Source organism: Nothoprocta perdicaria, unplaced genomic scaffold, assembly GCF_003342845.1.
Source record: "Nothoprocta perdicaria isolate Ctin4 unplaced genomic scaffold, notPer1 scaffold_499, whole genome shotgun sequence".
Taxonomy (NCBI): Eukaryota; Metazoa; Chordata; class Aves; order Tinamiformes; family Tinamidae; genus Nothoprocta; species Nothoprocta perdicaria.
This window is the reverse complement of record NW_020455753.1, coordinates 58,037-76,507: the sequence shown is the minus strand read 5'-3', so window position 1 is coordinate 76,507 and position 18,471 is coordinate 58,037. Positions and strand designations below refer to the sequence as shown.

At 52.7% G+C, this 18,471-nt stretch overlaps 1 protein-coding gene across 1 annotated transcript in view; it reads left to right on the top strand.

The window, feature by feature from the left end:
- KDM2A (lysine demethylase 2A) overlaps positions 1 to 18,471 on the top strand; it is a 38,700-nt gene continuing 20,229 nt past the window's right edge. Inside the window, exons 1-5 of the mRNA XM_026047399.1 lie at positions 1 to 111; positions 15,253 to 15,391; positions 16,011 to 16,089; positions 16,894 to 16,940; positions 17,313 to 17,491. Coding sequence (XP_025903184.1) covers positions 70 to 111; positions 15,253 to 15,391; positions 16,011 to 16,089; positions 16,894 to 16,940; positions 17,313 to 17,491 — 486 coding nt within the window. The 5' untranslated portion in view covers positions 1 to 69. The remainder of the gene's footprint in view (positions 112 to 15,252; positions 15,392 to 16,010; positions 16,090 to 16,893; positions 16,941 to 17,312; positions 17,492 to 18,471) is intronic.

Genomic DNA, 18,471 nt, shown 5'->3' with positions numbered 1-18,471 from the left:
TCAAAGGAGGAAGAGGAGGAAGACAGCAGCCCTGGGGTGTCCTTCTCGCTCTCTTCAGAAGACTCAGAGATGGAGCCTGAGGAAGAAAGGATCCGTTACAGCCAAAGACTGGTCAGTATTGGCCCTTGCCAATCAAATTCTGTTCTTAGCACCGTTCGAATTGAATAAGGCAAGTCTTTTACTAGMAACAGGTTTAACAACCCTTTATTTTATTTTTTTAAGGCATTGAGGTGGGTAGCYACAGCCTGCCCAGAGATATTGAGATATTAGCTTAGCTGGCTGAGAGTGTCTTTATGGCTCTGGTTGACTTAGCAAAGTTTGCCCAACTGGAGGGCACCAGCCCAACATGTGGCTCCTGAACTTGGAAAGGAGAGGGTTGAGGGCCAAGTCTGAATAAGATGTGCTGAGAAGCTGCTGGACAAAAGTGTGAAATAAATGTCAGTGTTGCTTCTTGCCCAGCAGACTTTCTYGGTGTAGTTGTAAAAAGCAGAGATGCTGTCGCCCTCAGTGTGTGCATGTTATGTTGGTCTGGGCTTTATTTGAGCGTTCGGCCTGAGAATTTGAGCAAAGCCTGAGAAAACCAGCCTCAGCTTAAAGCTCAGATCTTGCCTGTGCACATGGGCATGTATTTTCTTTCAGGGGGAGCTGTTCTAAAAGTGAAGCCCTAACGGGGCTCTGTCAGGACCTGGGCTTGTTCGATGTTTGTGCTGACGTTTAGGGGCCACGGGTCTCTAAGCTGAGCCACRACTATGAAAAGTTTGGGAGCAGCTGCTCCAGGTGTCTGAGGTCATATTCCTGGTGACTCTGAGCAGGCCCACGTGCCCCGTCGGGAAGCTCGTGTGTGTTCTTCAGGCCAGTTCCCCTCTCTTTYGGGGGAGCTGTAAACTGTCTGAGAAAGCCGGGTGACAGCACTGGGATATTTGAGCTTGTGTTGGGGTTCACCTCTAAGGCCCTGTGGTATTTATACCCTCCCCTTCAAGCGACTGTCTGTAGTGTTAAATCTTTATCCTTTAATGCTCTGAAATCATTTGGTGGGAGGCAGGGTGATGCTCTTTGCTGTAAGCTTCGCCCTGGCGAGTGAACAGTTCTTGCTGTTTTGTCACTGCTCTGTGCCTTGTCACAGGAAAGGTAMAGGGGGGTGGTAGCCACTGCTCACCTTGTTGGTGGCCTAGGGATGGAAATCTTTTAGTGAGAATAGAAATGGTTATTGAGCAGTAGTACCCGTGGCAGAGAGGGTATTGTTTAGCCTGTGACTGGCCCAAAACCTGGTTTACAGAAGGTGTGCTCCTCTTTCTGCTGCTTCTCAGTGTCTGCCATATATTTACACTTTGTAGACGGGGGTGTTGCACTCGATGACTACAAGGCTTCTTAGTCTGCTTCAGGAAATTGAAGTGACCCTRGTTTTGAATTCTTTTTCTGAAATTTTGAAGTTCAACATAATATGCTAAGCTGGATAAATGACTRCTCACTGATGAGCTGCGTGCTGATGAGCCTTGGAAAGGTGCATGGGTAGCRAGCAGAGGCTGCAGTTCAGCTACGCTTCTTTGGCCTCATGGACATCATTGAGCCCTTTCCTTCATGGACCGTTAGGACAAAAAATGTTCAGATGCTCTCGCTTCATTTTACTGAGGTTGAGTGAGCTGTTCTGTTAGCTACTGCTTCTAGACCTTGCAGAGCAAGGTATCACAGGTGAATTATCCAGGAAGGCAAAATGATTATGATTTATTTGAATATCCTACTCCCACAGATGCATTGATGGCTTTAATATGACTATATTAAAACTCCTAGGGTAGAGGAGCAGGGAATTGGTAGCATTACTTATGTTTCTTCTTCTGTAGCTGTTTCCCTTGTGCATAAGCATCAATGTGGACCTGTTAGCAAAAGAGTTTATATGTATTAAAAATACACCATCAGAGTCTTCTTGGTATGTAATGCTGGCCTTAAAAATAGTCAGAGTGTAGAGAAGGTCTCAAGCTTGATATTGTTGCTTTGCACTGGTTCAGTGAAGATCTGATCTATGAATGTTTTTTAAAMTGGATTTATCGGTATTGGTTAGGCATCAGGGTTGTAATAAGATTTCTCATTTGTTTTGGGGATAACTGCACTCCTGTAAGTGTCTCTGTCAGGTCACACATCTCTGCAGTRCAATAATGTTCACATTAGGTGGGTCGCACTGCTCTAGCTGTGCTTGCTTCTCGGGTCAAACCGTGCATCCGGSGCTCCCAATGTGATAAAGGTCTGGCTGAGTTCATCAGGACACACTGTGGTCAGCACTGAGGGTGTCCTGCTCCCACCTGAGCTGATTTAAGTGGGGGGAAAGCTGTGGGCCAGGGAATTCTTGAAGGCCAATGTAGAGGCCTGTGTGGGGGATAGGACACACAACAACRGTCAAGGGATGTCTGTGCTAGCCACGTGAAGGTGGAGCTCTGTCTGTCTGCTCTGTGAGGAAGGAATTCATCAGACGTTGTGGAGTAGCCCTCTACTAAGGCCACGTGTGTGTCACTGCAGAGCTTTAGAGAGTGGGTTGAAGTGCTGTCTCTGTAAGCTGGGTGCGTGTTTGTAAGGCCTTGGTCAAGGGTCTGAAAGGCTCTGTGGTGTCCTGGGGCGCAGGTGACAGTCCAGCCCTGACACTAATAACATAACGGTCTCTTGCTGTGACTTGGGAGTCTGCTGGCCGTCACTTAGAGGTCTCATCCAGCCCGTGGCACAACACGYGCCAAGGACACACTGGCACCTGAAGCCTGGATTTCTTTGAAAGGTGGGAGAGACAATCTGAGCAGTTSTGCCTGGGGATTCCTGGGCAGGGAAAGGAAGCTCAGCTGCACTGGTGCTGTAGCACTGCAGTGCCTAACTAATCTGCCCGGCTCCGGCTGTCCAGGCTGTTTTCCCACACTCTGTGTTTTTCCCCTTGTGCCAGCTGTGATATGGTCCAGGCTCTGAGCTGGCTGGAGACTTGGGAGTCAACTGCTGCGTAGCGTATGTTCCTTACCTTTGGTAGGGTTAGGTGTGTGAGACTAGTGGATCTTCTGGTGGTGCTTGGGAGCTCTTAGATTGACCAGTGCATCCCTAGAAATGGCAGTTGAAGGGGTGGTCTGACCTAATGCTCCCTAAAGATGCCCATGGCTCCGTTGAGTTGAGGTGCGATGCCTTCAGGTAACAGCATCAACTGAGTGCATGGTATTCCACCRAGGAAGTGTTTCTCCTTTGCTGCAGTGATGACCCCACAGGAAGCCCTTTTATCCACYCAGACCTACACAAATTCATGGAGCAGAGGAGCAAATTCTGGCCGCTTTCTTATTGGCAGTTTTGTTCTTTTCCAAGGCAGTTCTTGAGGATGACTGTCTATCTACCAATAAATGTGAGCTCAACACATTGCTGCCCTGTACCTTCGTATCCAGTGTGTGTTAGAGCCGTGTTAGAGCCATGTTAGAGTACCAAGATGGAAATCTCTTCCCCAAGAGATTCCCACCAAGATGRGAATCTCTTTCCATCGGTGGGGCTCTGTCGGCTTGGTTTTGGTCTGCTCGGACCATCCTTCCTGTTTGCCTAGGTAAGCAAGTAGTCATAGTCTCAGGGAGCCTTGGTGACTATTGGCAGTGCAGGAATGTTGGTGCTGGCCAGTGGATTTCAGGATGAGCAGGGAATCTGTGTGGTTTTGGCCTTGGCGTGTCTCTTATCAATGGAATCACCTAATTTGGCAAAGAGGGTGCGGAGGGGGAAGGCTAAGCCTCCCGAGGAGCACCAGTCCCCTCAAAACCCTCCTCTGAACCACAGGTCTTTGCCGTCAAACAGCGTCCTTAGCAGAGGTGCTGAGCTGGTTAATGCAAGCAGCGGGTGTGTTGGGTATTGGAAGTATCAAATCATCTTCTTTCTTCTCCAGGGCTAACCCTGGAAGGCCCGTGTTGTGAGTTAAGACTAGCAAAATGTGCATCAGGAGCCGGGATTTGCTTGCTGGTGAAGTGGTGCCTTAGCCTCTCAATGGCAACACGCAGRGCAAGGAATGAAGGGCAGCAGGGCTGGATCACTGCAGAATGGCTTGAGGTGAGGGGAAGCAGAGCTCACGAGCGTGGTTCCCTCGAGGGAGATGATGATTGTGGGCTCTGCCAAGTCAGCAGACCTTATCTTGGGGTGTGGTCCTGGTTTAGGATCCTCTGTGCGGCAGAGCTGGTTTCAGAGGGAAGGAACCTCTGTAGTTGTCTCCTCCTGCTGATGCCCCTGAGACCAGTGCTGCCTTCAGAGGGTTTTGGGTCATGCCCCAGATCAAAGCTCTTGGGGGGGACACCTAGTCCCAATAGTTTTCTGTGCTGGACTGCTGGAAGAGCCACCCCACCGGCAGACCTGGTGAGAGCAAAGAGGTGGCGAGCAGACATGGGTAGCGAGGGTGGGGTAGGAACCTCTTAAACAGGCTCTGCTGCTCCAGAGATGGCTGTGGAGCCGCACCCTGCGCGGGGCCATGGGAATATGCTGCCCCGTGGCAGGCAGTCGGGCTCAGCTGTGCCTGAAATGGGCCTCTCCAGGGAAGTATTCACCCAGCATGAAGGCTCTGGATGCTCTGTAGGATTGGTAGGGGGGAAGTGTGGAGCGGGAGGCTGTCCTTTCCATTGCTTAGGGCAGTCCGTGTCCAGTGTTTGCACTGGTCTGCCCTGCCCTCTGATCAAATCCTTATGTGAAATTTGAGGAGGCCCGTCCGCACCAACCGAAAACTGAGGCCTCTGCTKTAAGCAGCAGGGCTAGCAAACCTGCCCCTGCATGTTGGTGTCCACGCCATTCCCCAGGCAAGAGTTCACATGAGCTGTGTGGTATGTGGAGYCCTCAGCTGAGGGATGAGGCTTTGGGAGCGTGGAAGAGAAGGTTTCTCCCACAGCAGCGAGTGCCGTGGCGTGTGGTGCTGCAGACGTGCCCAGCCGGGCGCTGCCTGTGCGTGGGGAGCAGCGGGACCAGCTCTGACACCGCGGTGCCCGGAGTCCCAGGAGCTTGGCTTCGTGGCTTCGGCTGTGTCGGCGGTGCGTGACTGTTCCTGCAGGATGGGGTGATGAGCAGCCCTCTCAAATGGCAGGACACAGCCCACAAGCGGGGAAGGCTCATGCAGATTGGCCTTCCCGCGGCTGAAGGGTGATAAAGGTCCAGCCCTTGCCCCTACATGGCCAGGGGAAGAAGACAAACTGAAGACACTGCAGATGTGTCTTTCCAAAGAACCCAAGTGTGATAATTGAGCTCTAAATAATTTGGGACTCTGGATTTGGGGCGGGAAAGGTTGCTTTTTGGTGGGATCTAGCAGCTACCGAAGGTTGTTCTTGGAAAGCTTTATGAATTCCTGTGAACGTGTGGATGCTGGCAGATGTGGSACTGTGATGGATGTATCCTGGAGAGTACATCCCCCAAATGGACTGGATGGTGTTTCTCAGCAGCAGAGAGGAATGCAGGAGGTAAAACATCTTTGCTGGTTGCTTTCTGTCCCRAGTCTGTCCTTTCAGTGTGGCGTGGAAACTGCAGCACTGCCCGAGATATCAACCAGACAGCTCGGGAGCACTTGCAGGGTGTGTTATTAAACAAAACTTCATGTTTCGTCGATGTCTCTTGTTAATGAGCAGACATAGGTTTTTACAGGGTTAGCCCAGCTGGAGAAGGTGCTAACAAGTCCCTCCTACCCCTGAAAACCCCTTTATTGTTGAATAATTACATCAAGAGCCACCTAGGCAGGGAGGGGTCTGCGATTCACCAGGTGGTTTTCTTGGAGAAGTGGAGGCAGAAGATGCTCAGAAGGTGGAGAAGCAAACTGGTGTGCTGGTGCTATCTTCTGTGGAAACATATGAGGGGAAGCAGTTGCCTGCCTTAGGGGTGAGCTGCCTGTTGCTGTTGGGGACAGTTTTGCTGCTTCCAGAGAAGCAAATGACAGGGGAGCTCTAAACAACCGCCCTTTTGCTGCCAGAATTGATGTCTTGGTTCACCRACTTTCTTGTCTGCTCTGGTTTTATTTAGGCTGAAGAAGGTTAAACCTGGGACAGTCAGACCTGGTCATTGGTGGGCAAGTGGAAGAGGTGAAAGGAAGGGAGGAACATGGTGTGTCTTGCTGCTGGGACAGTTGCTGAGCTTCTCTGCCTGGTTGTGACAGTGGGCAGCACACCTGCRGCATGCTCCTGTGCCAGGAGTTAGTAGGGGCACCGCTGCGGCGCCAGAGTGCGTACCCAGGTGTTCAGGGGGAAGGAATTGTCACTTGGAGCGGAGCTGCCCGATGCTGGGACATTCCTGCCTCTTTGTGGTCCTGGCTGCGTGGGACATGAGAACAGAGGCATCTTGGCTGGGGGYCTTGGGAAGAGCAGAAGAGCAGAGTGCAAGAGCAAAGCCAGCAGTTGAATGACAGGGCCTGTAATTAGCTATCAATGGTGATACCAAAACACTAGAAGGCAGGAAAGGTGGGAAGCACCTTCCCCAGGACTGGAAGTGCTGTTTTTAGTCACCTTGGACAACCTGTCTTTGGGGACAGATCTTGATTGGGGTGTTTGTCATTGCAGCGGGGGGTCCATACAGACCTGTGCAGAGAGTGATGGGCTGCAAGAGAAGGAGGAAGGATGGACAAGTGCGTGTTCCTATTGGGAAAATGGCACACGATGGTTTAGCTGAAGCTGACAAACTGTTTGCAATTGCACTTGCACAAAGGCATCGTCAAAAAAAAAAAAAGATCAGAAGGTAGAATCATGGTTAACTGGTGCCTCAGCTTAGCTGAAGTACAAGGAAGGGGACTTCTGCTCCMTGAGTACTCACGCTAATCCAGATGTGCTTCCTTTCTGGAGAGCTCAGGGCGCTTTGGTGTTTCCCTCTGTCGTCTCGGCTCCTTGTGCTGGTGCTGTCCAGCTTTGGGCAGCYGCAGCCCTTCTCTGGGTGCGACACCGACGACTCCAGGATGCCCCAACARGAATGAGCTTGAGTGGCGGTGGGTAATGGAGCTAAAGGGCTCTGTTTAGAGAGTCTGCAGCTTCATCTGGAGAGACCTGAAGAGACAGGATGAAATAAGTTCTGCCTGTGACAGCTCCCACTGTGAACGAGGCGATGAGGACGAGTGGCTGTACATGGGAGCTGCTTGTTGACTTGTGCCTGCACCTAAGGTGATTGAGATCAAACTCGGGATGAAGTGTGGCCTCTGAATCCATCTTGGGCAAGAGGAGATGGGATTTCTCTTCCCCCTGGYTCTGCAGGGCCTTGTTTGTCCATCCGTGTTGCTGTAGAAACAATACTATGGTAAACGGTGTGGACTGGCTGTGTGGGGTCTCCGAATCCCCTTGAATCCCAGGAACTTAAAAAAATTGAAGAGTTCGGGCTGGGATTTGCCTTGGGATAGCAGGGCAGTGTGTAAAGAAAGATGGATTTACCCCCATGGAGCAGCAGCACGGAGGGAAGATGACTCTGTCCAGTGCTTGCACGTAGGTTGGCTACCAGGAAGGATGCCAGTCTGAGTTGCGTCCTTGCTGCCAAAAGAGCTGGTGTGGGGCTTGCAACACGGTGTGGCTGGCTTGTGTGTGAGCTATTGAGGAGGGGAAGGTAGAAGGGCCAAGACAGGTGGATTTTTGTTGCTGTTCACCAGGTCATATCCACAGCAAGGCGATGGGCAGAGCGATGACCTCTCCTCGCTGTGGCACCTTAAATATGCACCGTGCTTTGTCTCTTCCCAGGGCTTACATGTGTGATCTGTGCACAAAAGCAAGGCAATAATAATAATAATAATGCCCCACCAGCATCAGCACGATGCCCCTTTTTTGGCAAGGAAGAGGCTCAGCACAAAGGACAGTTGTCACCCGTGCCCCAGTCCCCAGCGTTGGGGGCTGCTTGTCCCATTGTCGTGCTGGAGCCAGGCCTGGGAGAGCTGGGCAGAGGAGGAGCTGCTCCGTCAAAAGGCACCAGGAGAAGGATCAGGAAGCTGCTTGGCAGGAATTGCTGTCTGGGGAGGCACGTTGATGCTGCAAGGGGGCCATGGTGAGGGGATGATCCTTCTGCTGTTGCCTCTTTACTTGCAGTACTGTGGTGCTGAGAGGGTAGGGGCAGTGCTGCTGGACTTGAGGAGTCCTCTTCCTAGAGAAGCTGATGGAGGAGGAAGAGGTAAAAGGAGGAGGAGAGAAACCTGTTGAAGAAAAAGCTACCTGTCTCTTGCTCTCCTGCATTCCCCTGGCTCCCTTGGGAACAAACAGCAGCAGTTGGGATCTGGAGGGCTGGCAGCAAAAACTCCTTGAGGGTTGGACTGTCAGAGCATCTCTGACGTGCTGCTGACATGTAGATGTTTCTGTGTGTCGCTGAGCTCCCTCCCTGCCCTGTTTGGGATAAGGAGCTGGACATCTCATCACCCAAAGGGGAAGGGAGCGTGCGTGGTGTGCAGGGGAATCCTCCTTCCCAGAAGAAGTTTTCAGAGGCTTGACTGTGACTTTCCAACAATCCTGTGATATTTTCCTTCTTTACAAGCGTTGTGGGCCCTGGAGCCTACGGTTCAGAGCGGCCTCAGGTCGGCCCAGCAGGAACACAGCGCAAACCCAAGCGCTTCCTTGCGCTCTTGTGTGCGAGTATCCCCGTGGTCTGGCCTTGGTGGGTGTGTTACGGGCTGGAATTGTAAACTTCAGCAGAGCTGGGACAGCAGCAATTCAGAGGATCCGTTTTTCCTCACTGGAAAAAAAAAAAAGAGAGAAAAAATTGAGCTAGTCATCTAGACTCTCTCCATGCTGGGGGAAGAGAGGTGCGCTGTCTGTGGGAGCAAGGGGTGACGTTGTGCGGGGCACCCCTGTCCCTGAGCACGGGTACCTGTTCCCCTCCTTTGTGCTGCCTCTGCTCTCCCTGTCCTGTGAATCGTTTGGGCTCAGCAGCAGGGCAGAGGACGAGCCCTTCTCTTTCACCAGGGTGATGTTTTTTGCCAGGGGTTACGAGCTGCAGCAGCTCACCGGTGTGTGCTCAGTGGGTGGAAAGGCTGTTTCTCACACACCTAGCATGGGGCATCCCTCAGCTACAAGGCCCTGATGGATACAGGTACCACAGGCTTTCCGAGAACCTGTGTGCAAAATGCTTCCTGTGGGACARGTGTCGGATTTGCATTTTAAACTCTTGTGATGGAGGAACGTCCAGCCTGAATCTGGAGGAAATTGGAGCCTTTTCTGGAGAAGTTTTGTCTACTCTGTTCATTTTGTGAGATGCTCTGCTGCCTTGGTACGCAAACCGGGAAGGGGTAGCAGAGCTGATGCTGCTCGTCTGCTTGTGCAGCACGTATGCAGGGGAAACTGGCAGGGCAAGGGCTCTACACAGCAGCTTACACCTCCTACCCCTTCTAAACCATAGGAAGACGTAGGAAATTAAATGGATTGGGTCAGTTTGGTTGAAAAAAATACGAGGCTGAACGTTAAATAGTGTCTTTTAACAGAGCCTGTTTTCTGTCTCATGTTTCTCRGGGTGGAAGACTTGCTTGATAACCCTTCTTGAGCTTCCGCAAGCGCCTAAAGAATCCAGGCAGGGCTTGTCCAGACACCAAGGGGCAGCTGCTGGTGGGGGCAGGTGGCAGCCTTAGGGGTAGTTACTGTCCACAAAGCTCTTGGGAGAGCGGCTAGAGTAAGAGCTATATCCCGTGCTAGGAGCAGTTTCCTTATAGGAACTGTTGCCAGAGCTGCCCGTGATTTGATCCAATAARTCCCCTCCGTCTTGTGGTCCAGCTGTGGTTCTCCTCGGCCTGTTGGTGCCGCCTCCCCTCCTGCCCCTCCGCTTGCTCAAATTCCCCATTTACTCCTTGTGTACATCAATCTTAATACCTAAAAGTACAGAGCAAACTGCTCTCCGTGCTCATTCTGACAGCATGCCAGCCCTGCGCAGGATGGGAATCCCTGCTGGAGCTGTCAGCCCTGGAAGGGTTCCAGGTTCTGCCTAGATTCCGGTGCGCTCCTGAGCCTGCTCTTGTGAGCCTGTCCTTGGCCGGGGAAGGCACAGSCTGGGCTATGCCAGCTCCATCCTTCGGGTCCTGAGAAACATCAGGAGATGGTCAGTGTTAAATGTGGGGCGAACCTGCTGGGTTAGTTCCTGGGCTTCCCTTGGGAAGCCAGGCGGTGGTTGGTCACATAGGCAGCTCTGGGGTTGAGGGCGCTGCTAAAATTAGGCACCTGCCAGCTTCTACCAGCACTGGGCTGGCCCCAAGCTTACAGTGAGCAGATACCATCATCGCACTTTGTCCTGGGTTTGTCCTGTTTGGGAGGTCTTGGCACCTTCTTCAGACCTTACTGCAGTGGCTCGTTCTGACCGTGAGAGGGGGATAGTTATTGATCCTCTCTGGGGCAGTTTCTCGTCAAAGCAGATGACCCTGCCGAGCCAGGAGGTTGACCAAATGGCAGGAGCCTGTCCCTACAGAGCCCTTGTCACCTCTTGAAGGTGACAAGCTGAGGTGCTGAGCAGGGTGATTTGGGCTGGACAAGAGGAGCTCCCTCTGACATGCCCTGGAAACACCAGGAATATGCTGATTACAGAGCAGAACCTGGAGCCTAGGCCAGGAGCTGCGGTTGGAGCAGACTGTTAGCTGTGTGTCCTGTAATCTTTGTGCCCCTGTCGTCCTTGCTGTCTCTGGAAGCCTTTGCAAGGGAGTCTTGCCTGCATGGTTAGCTGACAGTGGCACCTGCAGTGCCCTGAGCAAAGACCCTGCTCTTCCTGTGCTCATCCGTGTTTCTGCCTTCCCAGAGAAGCAGGATCCTTTCCTGGTGGGGTAACAGCTCGCATGGCCTTTCGAGGGTCACTTAATTGCAGGTGGCTTTGTACCCCTGAGGCCAAATTCCAGACACTGCCTTTGCCACAGGTATTTGCTGAAGTTCGAAGTAGCTCTAAACATTCTTGTAGAGACATAAACCTAGACAAGAGCCAAAGCTGTATTTGCTGCCAAAGGTTTTGAGGAAGAGGTGAGTGCATAGACTGGGGCAGCTGGGCTTGGTCGTGTTATCTGGGCGGGTGCATTTCGGCAGAGCAGACCTATAAAGGAGGAGATGTCCGGGAGGTTGTGAATGCAGGAGCACAGCTGGTGACATCCCCATACACATTGGGAGACACCGATACCTGCAGCGAGAGGAGTCTGGAAGGGGGCGTTCGGAAAACAGGAGGGAAAGGCCTGCGTTCCGCATCCGAACATCTTTTCCTCTAGAGGAATAAGGGAYGCTCCTTGGAAGCTGCTCCGCAAGCACGACAAGCAGAGGAAGGAGGTGTGGGATGATGGAAGGCGTAGGGCACTGTGAGCTCCTGAGAATGGAAGGAGCTGTGGTATGGGCTGTCCTCCTTGGGCCGGGCACATGGAGGTGGTGGGGTGGGAATGGCAGCAGACAGTACAGGAAGCAAGTAAAACATTGTGGTATTTGTTGGTTTCGCTCCTAAAATAYGTGAGGTTCCTTCAGCAAAAGGACAGTTTGTTCTGCTTTCAAAGGTGATCTTGTATTCATCCATCTCTCAGAAAACACCCCAGGAGAATCTGCTTCTCCTGGGCCAGTTGTCAGTTCTGTTGCTCGCCGGACACAGCTCTGTTTTTGGAGGCAACCACTGCTGATGGTGGGTAGGTGTCCAAGGAAATGTTCTGAGCACTGCTGAGGAGAACGGTGTGGGGCTTTTCCCTTGACATCCCTAGGAGAAGCAGGTGGTGGGTGAGAGGTTCGGAACAGAACGGGTAGCAGTAGAGATGTTTGTGGATTAAATATTCATGCTTTCTGTTTCCTGTGTTAATTGAATGGTACGTGAGAGGGCCAGAAACACACAGTGAAGGGCAGTGAATGAGAGTTGCTGGCTGGCTCTTGCTGGGAAGATGGAGAAACTCCCTTTTGTGTGGACCTCCATGGTGCAGCAGGAACAGTTTGGGGCTGCCTGTCAGCTCTTCCTTAGCTCATGGAAAATGCCTGGAAAATGGTAGCAGGGCCACCTCTGGGAAAGAGTGGTCCTGGCTTAAGAGCTCAGGGCTGTAACGTGCTGGGCTGCTCTGAAGTTGCAGTGAGAAGCGGGGAGAAGACTGTGGGACGAGGGACTGTCCAGCTGCGGAACCRTGGAGAAGCTGCCGACCTCAGGAGAGGAACGTGAGACCGTGGAGTTGTCTGAGGTCCCAGCAGATGCCGTGTCTCCCAGAAGACGCGCTCGCTCGGAGCCTTTCCTCCCGCCTGTCGGCTCCGCACGCATTGCCTGTTGTCTCTCCCCACCCTCCCCAGRCAACAATGGCATGAAAGGGCCAGGACATGGGAGGCATCGGGAGAATGACAGGACTTGCTTGTGTTGTGGCAGGGCTTTGGGTCCTCAGCCATGCCTGGCATCCTTTCCTCCTTCACGCTGGGCAAGTTGGGAGGAAAGACTCTTCCCTGCCCACGGGAACAAGCCGAGACAATCGGACACGAGGGGAATTGCTGACAGGGGAACTCGCAAGCGGAGCAGCATCCTCTGAAGTGTGTCGTGTTCCTTCCTAGTCGCAAAGCCCCCGGATCACCCAAGGAAGTGATCGGGTTCTTCATCACACATTCCCGGGGTGAACAGCACGGCGTGGAGAGAGAGATCTTTCCCCCATGGTGTAATCAGCGCTTGGATTAACCAACGCAGAGCAAACGTGTCACATTGCCAGGATGGAGCTGTGCCGGTTTAGGGCTCGGAGCCCTGTGTCTCATTCAGGTTCCTGGAGGTCTTGCTCGSTCGTGGCCTTAGCTGAAAACTTCCACGTGCTGCCCTGTTTTTCCTGTCCTGACAGGAGCTGTTGGAGAATGTCGGGGAGCAACTCGGACAACACAACCTAATTTCTGCCCTTGTGCCTAATGTTAAGGAAATGCAGGTGTATCAGCCCGACCCAGGGGTATGTCCCAGTATGGACAAGGCTGGGCCTGCCCTCGCTGCTGCCCACTTCTTCAGGCTTCTGGTGGCCTCGAGCAAAGGCTGGGAGCTGGTCCGAAGTGCTGCTTGCTGTGGCAAGTATCTGGTAGGAACTAGGGTGCAGCTGGTCACCGCTCGCATGGCCCGAGCTGCGTCTCAGCCCAGGTCTCCCGAGGTCACACAGTYGGATGTGACATGTCTGTGGTGTGGCCACTGAACTAGGAGCCCTGGAATTCTTGTGTCTGGCCTGGGAATACCGGCTCTAAAGGCTCTGGCTGTGTTCAGCTAAAGGAACTCGCCTGCCAGGCTGCTTTTTAATCTCTTCAGGTTTTTGTGCCAAAATGGTTTCGGAGCTGCTTCCAAACTCCAGCTCTGCAGGTGGCTGTGGAGTGAGGAATGCCCCTTCCAGGATTGCTGCTCTGGGTCCTCCTTGCTGCGCCCGGGCTCCCGGTGAGCTGCCTCTGCACCGCTTCCTCGGCAGGAGAGCAAGGAGCCAAAGGGTTAACCAGATCTGCAGGGGTTGGAGCTTTAGGTTCCTCCCCCTGCAAAAGGTGGAGCCGGCACAGCTCCGCCTGCCCCATAGGGTCATATAAAGGTATACATATAGRGTGTCCAAGGCACAGCTCCTGCCTCCTCCTTTCCCACCATGGTGATGTGGGTGCCACAGGCCCCGTCCGTCGCAGCCGACGTGGAGCGCCAGCCTTTGGGGTGCCAGCACAGAGGTGAGATGCAGGGCTGGGCTGCGGGGAGCGTAGAGAGCGCTAGGAACCGACCAGGAACCCCTCCAAACCCCGTGCAGGGCAGTGTAAAACTGTGCCAAAAGTTTAAAACTCACCAAAGTGCTAAGTGGTTTGGTGATTTTTTATAAGGAAAAGCGATTTATAAGGTAAGCTGATCCTCCTCTCTAAAATAGCCACGTGCTCTTCTCCCAGTAACACCTTTACCCATTTAGCTTAAAACTGGTGCCATGCCTATAAGGAGCAAATCTGGGTGTAAAGGCTGCGAGTGATGGGGGATTTGGGAGGTTTAATCCGGCGGGTTGGGCTGTTCCTGGTGGTGGCCACGAGCCCAGAGCCGCGGGGGCTGTGGGCGCTGTTCGTAGCAAGTTGTCTTCCCTGTGAATTAGGGTGTGCAGTCGGACCCTAAACGTATGAAATTGTGGGCTCCCCAGGAAAACCTCGCCTCGCTTCAGCTGGCAGCACATCCGTTTTGCTCTGATTTTTAGGCACGGTTAGAAATACATCCACATGTATGTGACAAAGCCAAGGGGTAAAGTGAGTTTTAGCTTAAGAATCTTTGCTGTAAGGAAGTGCTGCTTTTTGCTGTCCCTGTYAACAAGTGGCTTGAGAGAAAAGATTTTGAATGTATGAAGCTTCCCAGGCTGCTCTGTCACCTGGGGCCCTTCAGACTCATCGGAGAGCACTTGTTGGGGGGATTCAGAGCCTCCCCCAGGCAGGGGCAGGCTGCTCCTGTTGTGCCTTGCAGCTAAGGTTGGCTCAGGTTTCTCGATGGGGTGACAAGGACGTTAATGAGGTGTTAACAGCAGCGAGAAGGGGGGCTCCTCCGCCCCCATGGCCAAGGAGCATCTTGTGAATTGATTCCCTTGGACAGTAGGGACAAGTGGGAGCAAGGGTTTAGGCCCCGTTTTGGGTGCTCACGGGAAGATAGTCCAGGTTGGTTTGTGGTTGCAGCTTTGTAGTAGTGTGTGCTGGGCTGGTGGGACGAGTTAATGGGAGGGAAGTGCCTGAGGAGAGCGTGTGGGCAAGCAGGACCCGGCTGCCTTTGGTGGAGCCGGATGGAATCGCCCTTCCGCCACGAGTGGGTGGATCTGTCCCTTCTGTGGGATCTCCCATGACAGAGCCAGCCTTGTCACCTCCTTGCTGGGCAAGGCAGGCAGAGGTGAGTGCAACGCGGCCCTCGGGATAGGCCTTTAGCACTTGGGATTTCAGTTCATCAGCTTTACCTTCAATGCAGCGGGACCGATAGGCTTGTTTAATAAATTAAAAAAAAATCTGATAGTTGTCCTTTTGCCCCGGTTTTATTGAAATGTCTCCTGTGTTGTTGTGCTATAGTTAACACTTAGTGTGGTTGAATTATGTTCTCCCGTACAGCTCTACAGGTTGGTTCTAGGACAAGGAAATCTGCTGTTTCAGTAGTGTACCTGGGACCGAGGATCTTGTCTTGTGTGGCGCAGGCTAATAGCAACGGTGTTCCCTGAGCAGGAAGCCAAGGAGATAAAATAATCAGTAATGTCCCGTTCATCCTCCTGTAGGCTTCCTAGAGATGCCTGCTGCAAGGTGACCCCCATGCCAAGCCCTTGCCCAAGCTGTGCAAGGTTGGGATGTTCTTCAGATGGCTTGTAGAGCAAGCCAGCACGTTCTTCTGGTCCATAGCTCTTACCCTCATGTTTCGTTCTCTCCTCAGCGTGGCACCATGAGGCGACGTTATGAGGATGATGGCATCTCCGATGATGAAATTGAAGGGAAGAGGACGTTTGACCTTGAAGAAAAGCTCTCCACCAACAAGTTTAACTCCACCTTCGTGGTCTTCATGGAAGGCAAAGGTTGGTGCTTGCCCCCTCTGAGACTGTTRTGGGACAGTGTAGGCTGCTGGTGGCTGCTACCAGCTAGCTGCTGTGGTTAGCTGCGTCTTCAGTGAGGAATAGRGACATGACGTGCTCTGTCCCTGAGCCTTTAGAGGAAAGGACCGCTTGTGCTTTCTTCCCTCCAAGCCCCCTTCCATTTCCCAAGCAGCTGTGAGGGAAGAGATGAAGATCTCACTTGCTAAATCATGAGCTTCTGAGGGAGATGAGGACCAAAAGCCTCGTTGTCAGCCTGTCTGGTTCAGCCCGTTGGAGCAGACCCATCGTTCCTGATGTGTCTGTCTCAGGGTTGTCAGTAGCACACACCTTCCCACGTGCAAAATTGGCACGGAGGAGTTCCAGGATCTCCAAAAGAAGACAGTAGAGCCCTGCATTCTGCCATTTCCTTTGAACTTTTAGGCTCACCACAAATATACGAGAAGGTTCTCAACCGAACAGGGCCCTGAACAATCTGATCTGCCTCTGGAGTTGGCTTGGTGGAGGCAGAGTTGGCCTAGAGACCTCCATCTAACCTCACTTTATCCATGTCCTCTAAAAGAGTCTTCCCTAACACCTCCCTGCTTCTTTTCTCCCGCGGCAGACTTCACAGTTGAATACATCCAGCGAGGTGGCCTGAGAGACCCGCTCATTTTCAGGAGCTCCGATGGCCTGGGGATAAAGTAAGTGTCGGGCACAAGTGTGTGGTTGTCCCCAGCCTCGTTTCTCAACTTTCCCACATTGCTGGTGTCTAATCCTTGTAGCTGGATCAGTGCTCTGTCCAGCTGATAGGACTGTGTCCTGCCCACATTCCTGGTGTAAAATGAACAGAGAAAAGCATCTCCCACTCACCCTATTCTTACTAGCCTGGTAAATTAGACAGGAGGTTGTGCCAGGACTCCTTTGAGCTGTGGAGTGACTTGGGAAGGTGTAGATCTGGTACTGAGGGTCAGAGTGAGTGTGGATAAAACTGAATTTCTCACGGGTTTATGTTCTTTCCCAGGGGGCCAGGAGCTGCTCGAGTCCTCATTCAGCAGTGTTTTGCACACACTATGCCACACTAACAGGGTGGCTATGCTGTGCTGGTGAAATAAGCTGCTTCCACTGGTCTAGCAGTGCCCTTATATTGGGAAAACTTGTACCATYAGTCTTGAAAATGAGAGCTCGGATTGAAAGCTCAGTGAGAACTCRAGGCCTGTGTATTTGCCAGAGGTCACTGGGCCACAGCTCATGCTCTAGAGGAGGTATATTCCATTCCCAAATCATCCTTCCTTCCCTCTCCAGAAGYCAGCCTGGTGTTTCAGCCCAAGGTTCAGTCCAGACCTGTGCCACAGAGCTCTGGCTGCCCTTTCTGGCCAGGCTTTTGTATCCAAGAGGCAGCAAGGAGCACGGTGGTGTGCTCAGGGTGCCAGCTGAGGGGTTACAGGTGGGAATGGTCTGCAACCAGAGGTGTGTCTTGGTTTTTTAGCAAGGTGTTTGTCCTGCAGGATGCCAGATCCGGACTTCAGCGTGAATGATGTGCGGCTCTGTGTCGGTAAGTGTCTCCTGTTGTTCTGGAACTACAGCCCACCGCAGTTGTGCCCTGGCCAGCTGGAAATGGGGTGGATCTTTGGACTTWTCAAAGCTAGAAATCAATGAGCCTTGGTTGCTCTTCAGCTCTGCAGCTGGTTGAACTTGAGCTATCCTCCTTTGTCGGTGGGTCGCAACTCTAGTTTGCCCTGAAATGGCTTTTCTTTCAGTGTAAGTATAGAAAAAAGTGAAGTGCTAGAGAGGCCCTTACCTGTGTGTGTTGGGTGGGGAAGAGGAGAGGCTCCTTTGGAGAAGGAGCCGTGTCTCCTGGAGTGTCTCCTTTGGGTGCGCTGCTGTGTTCAGGGCCAGTTCCAGCGATGCCTCTCTCTCCTGGCAGGGAGTCGGCGGATGGTGGACGTCATGGATGTGAACACCCAGAGGGACATTGAGATGTCCATGGCGCAGTGGGCACGCTACTATGAAACGCCGGAGGCCGAGCGAGAGAAGCTCTACAATGTCATCAGCCTGGAGTTCAGCCACACCAAGCTGGAGAACCTGGTGCAGAGACCTGCTACGGTCAGTAGAGCTCTCCCTTCTGCAGGGATGTCCTTTTCCTCGCACTTCTGACCCTGTTTGCACGAGGTGCAGTCTGTCACTTGAATGCCAGAGGACAGYGGCCACTCGTAACACTCATGGGCCCAGCCAGGGATGTCCTTGCTGTGCTCTGGGTAATGCTGGAGMTGATCCTCCCTACGCATTGCGCTTGGTCTGCCATAGCTGATCATAGTTGATTGAGCCTGCAAGTCAGGCTGAGCCTGCTCAGGCTGCATCCCTCAGCTCTAGTTACCACAATTAAAAGATATTCAATTCTGGAGATGTGGTGCTCGCTGTCTGTCAGCAATTAGAGAAATGGAAGTGGCTGCTGAGGAATATCAGAGTGAAGCAACTGGCTCCTGCTGGCCGCGAACCAACGACAGGCCTGGAGTTAAAACAAGCCCCTGAATTGAATAAAGAGGGCGGGTTTGTCCTCGGCTGCGATGAGGACTGGGGACCCCGGCTCCCCGGCTCTCCCAGTTAGCCCATTCTGCTGTCTGCCTAGACCTTGGCTGTCATCCAGTCTGGGCCTCTCTTTTTTTTTTCTCCCCTCAGTGCAGTGCACTGATGTGCTGTGCTGCTTGGTGCAGAGCTTTCTCCCACGTGTTACAGCAGCAGTCGAGCTTCTTCGTCACCAGAGAGTCTGGATGGCTGGAGATGTGGGATACGGGCAGCTGGCTGGAACATGTGGCTGGGTGAAAAACTCCAGCAGGGCTCAACTTGGGCAGCACTGAGGGTGGAGGAGGCCAAGATGGGAATCATAGAATCCTTAAGGTGGGAAGGGACCTCTAGAAGTCATCTAGTCCAACCCCGCTGCACACACAGAGCAGGGAAGATCTGAATAGGGCACAGGAGGCTGTCTGAAAATGTGAGGAAGGTGGCATGTGTGAACTGGACAACCTGAACTCCCTCTGCAGTCGGAGGAGAGGAATGGGCAGCTTTGGGTCTCTTCCTCTCCCGCT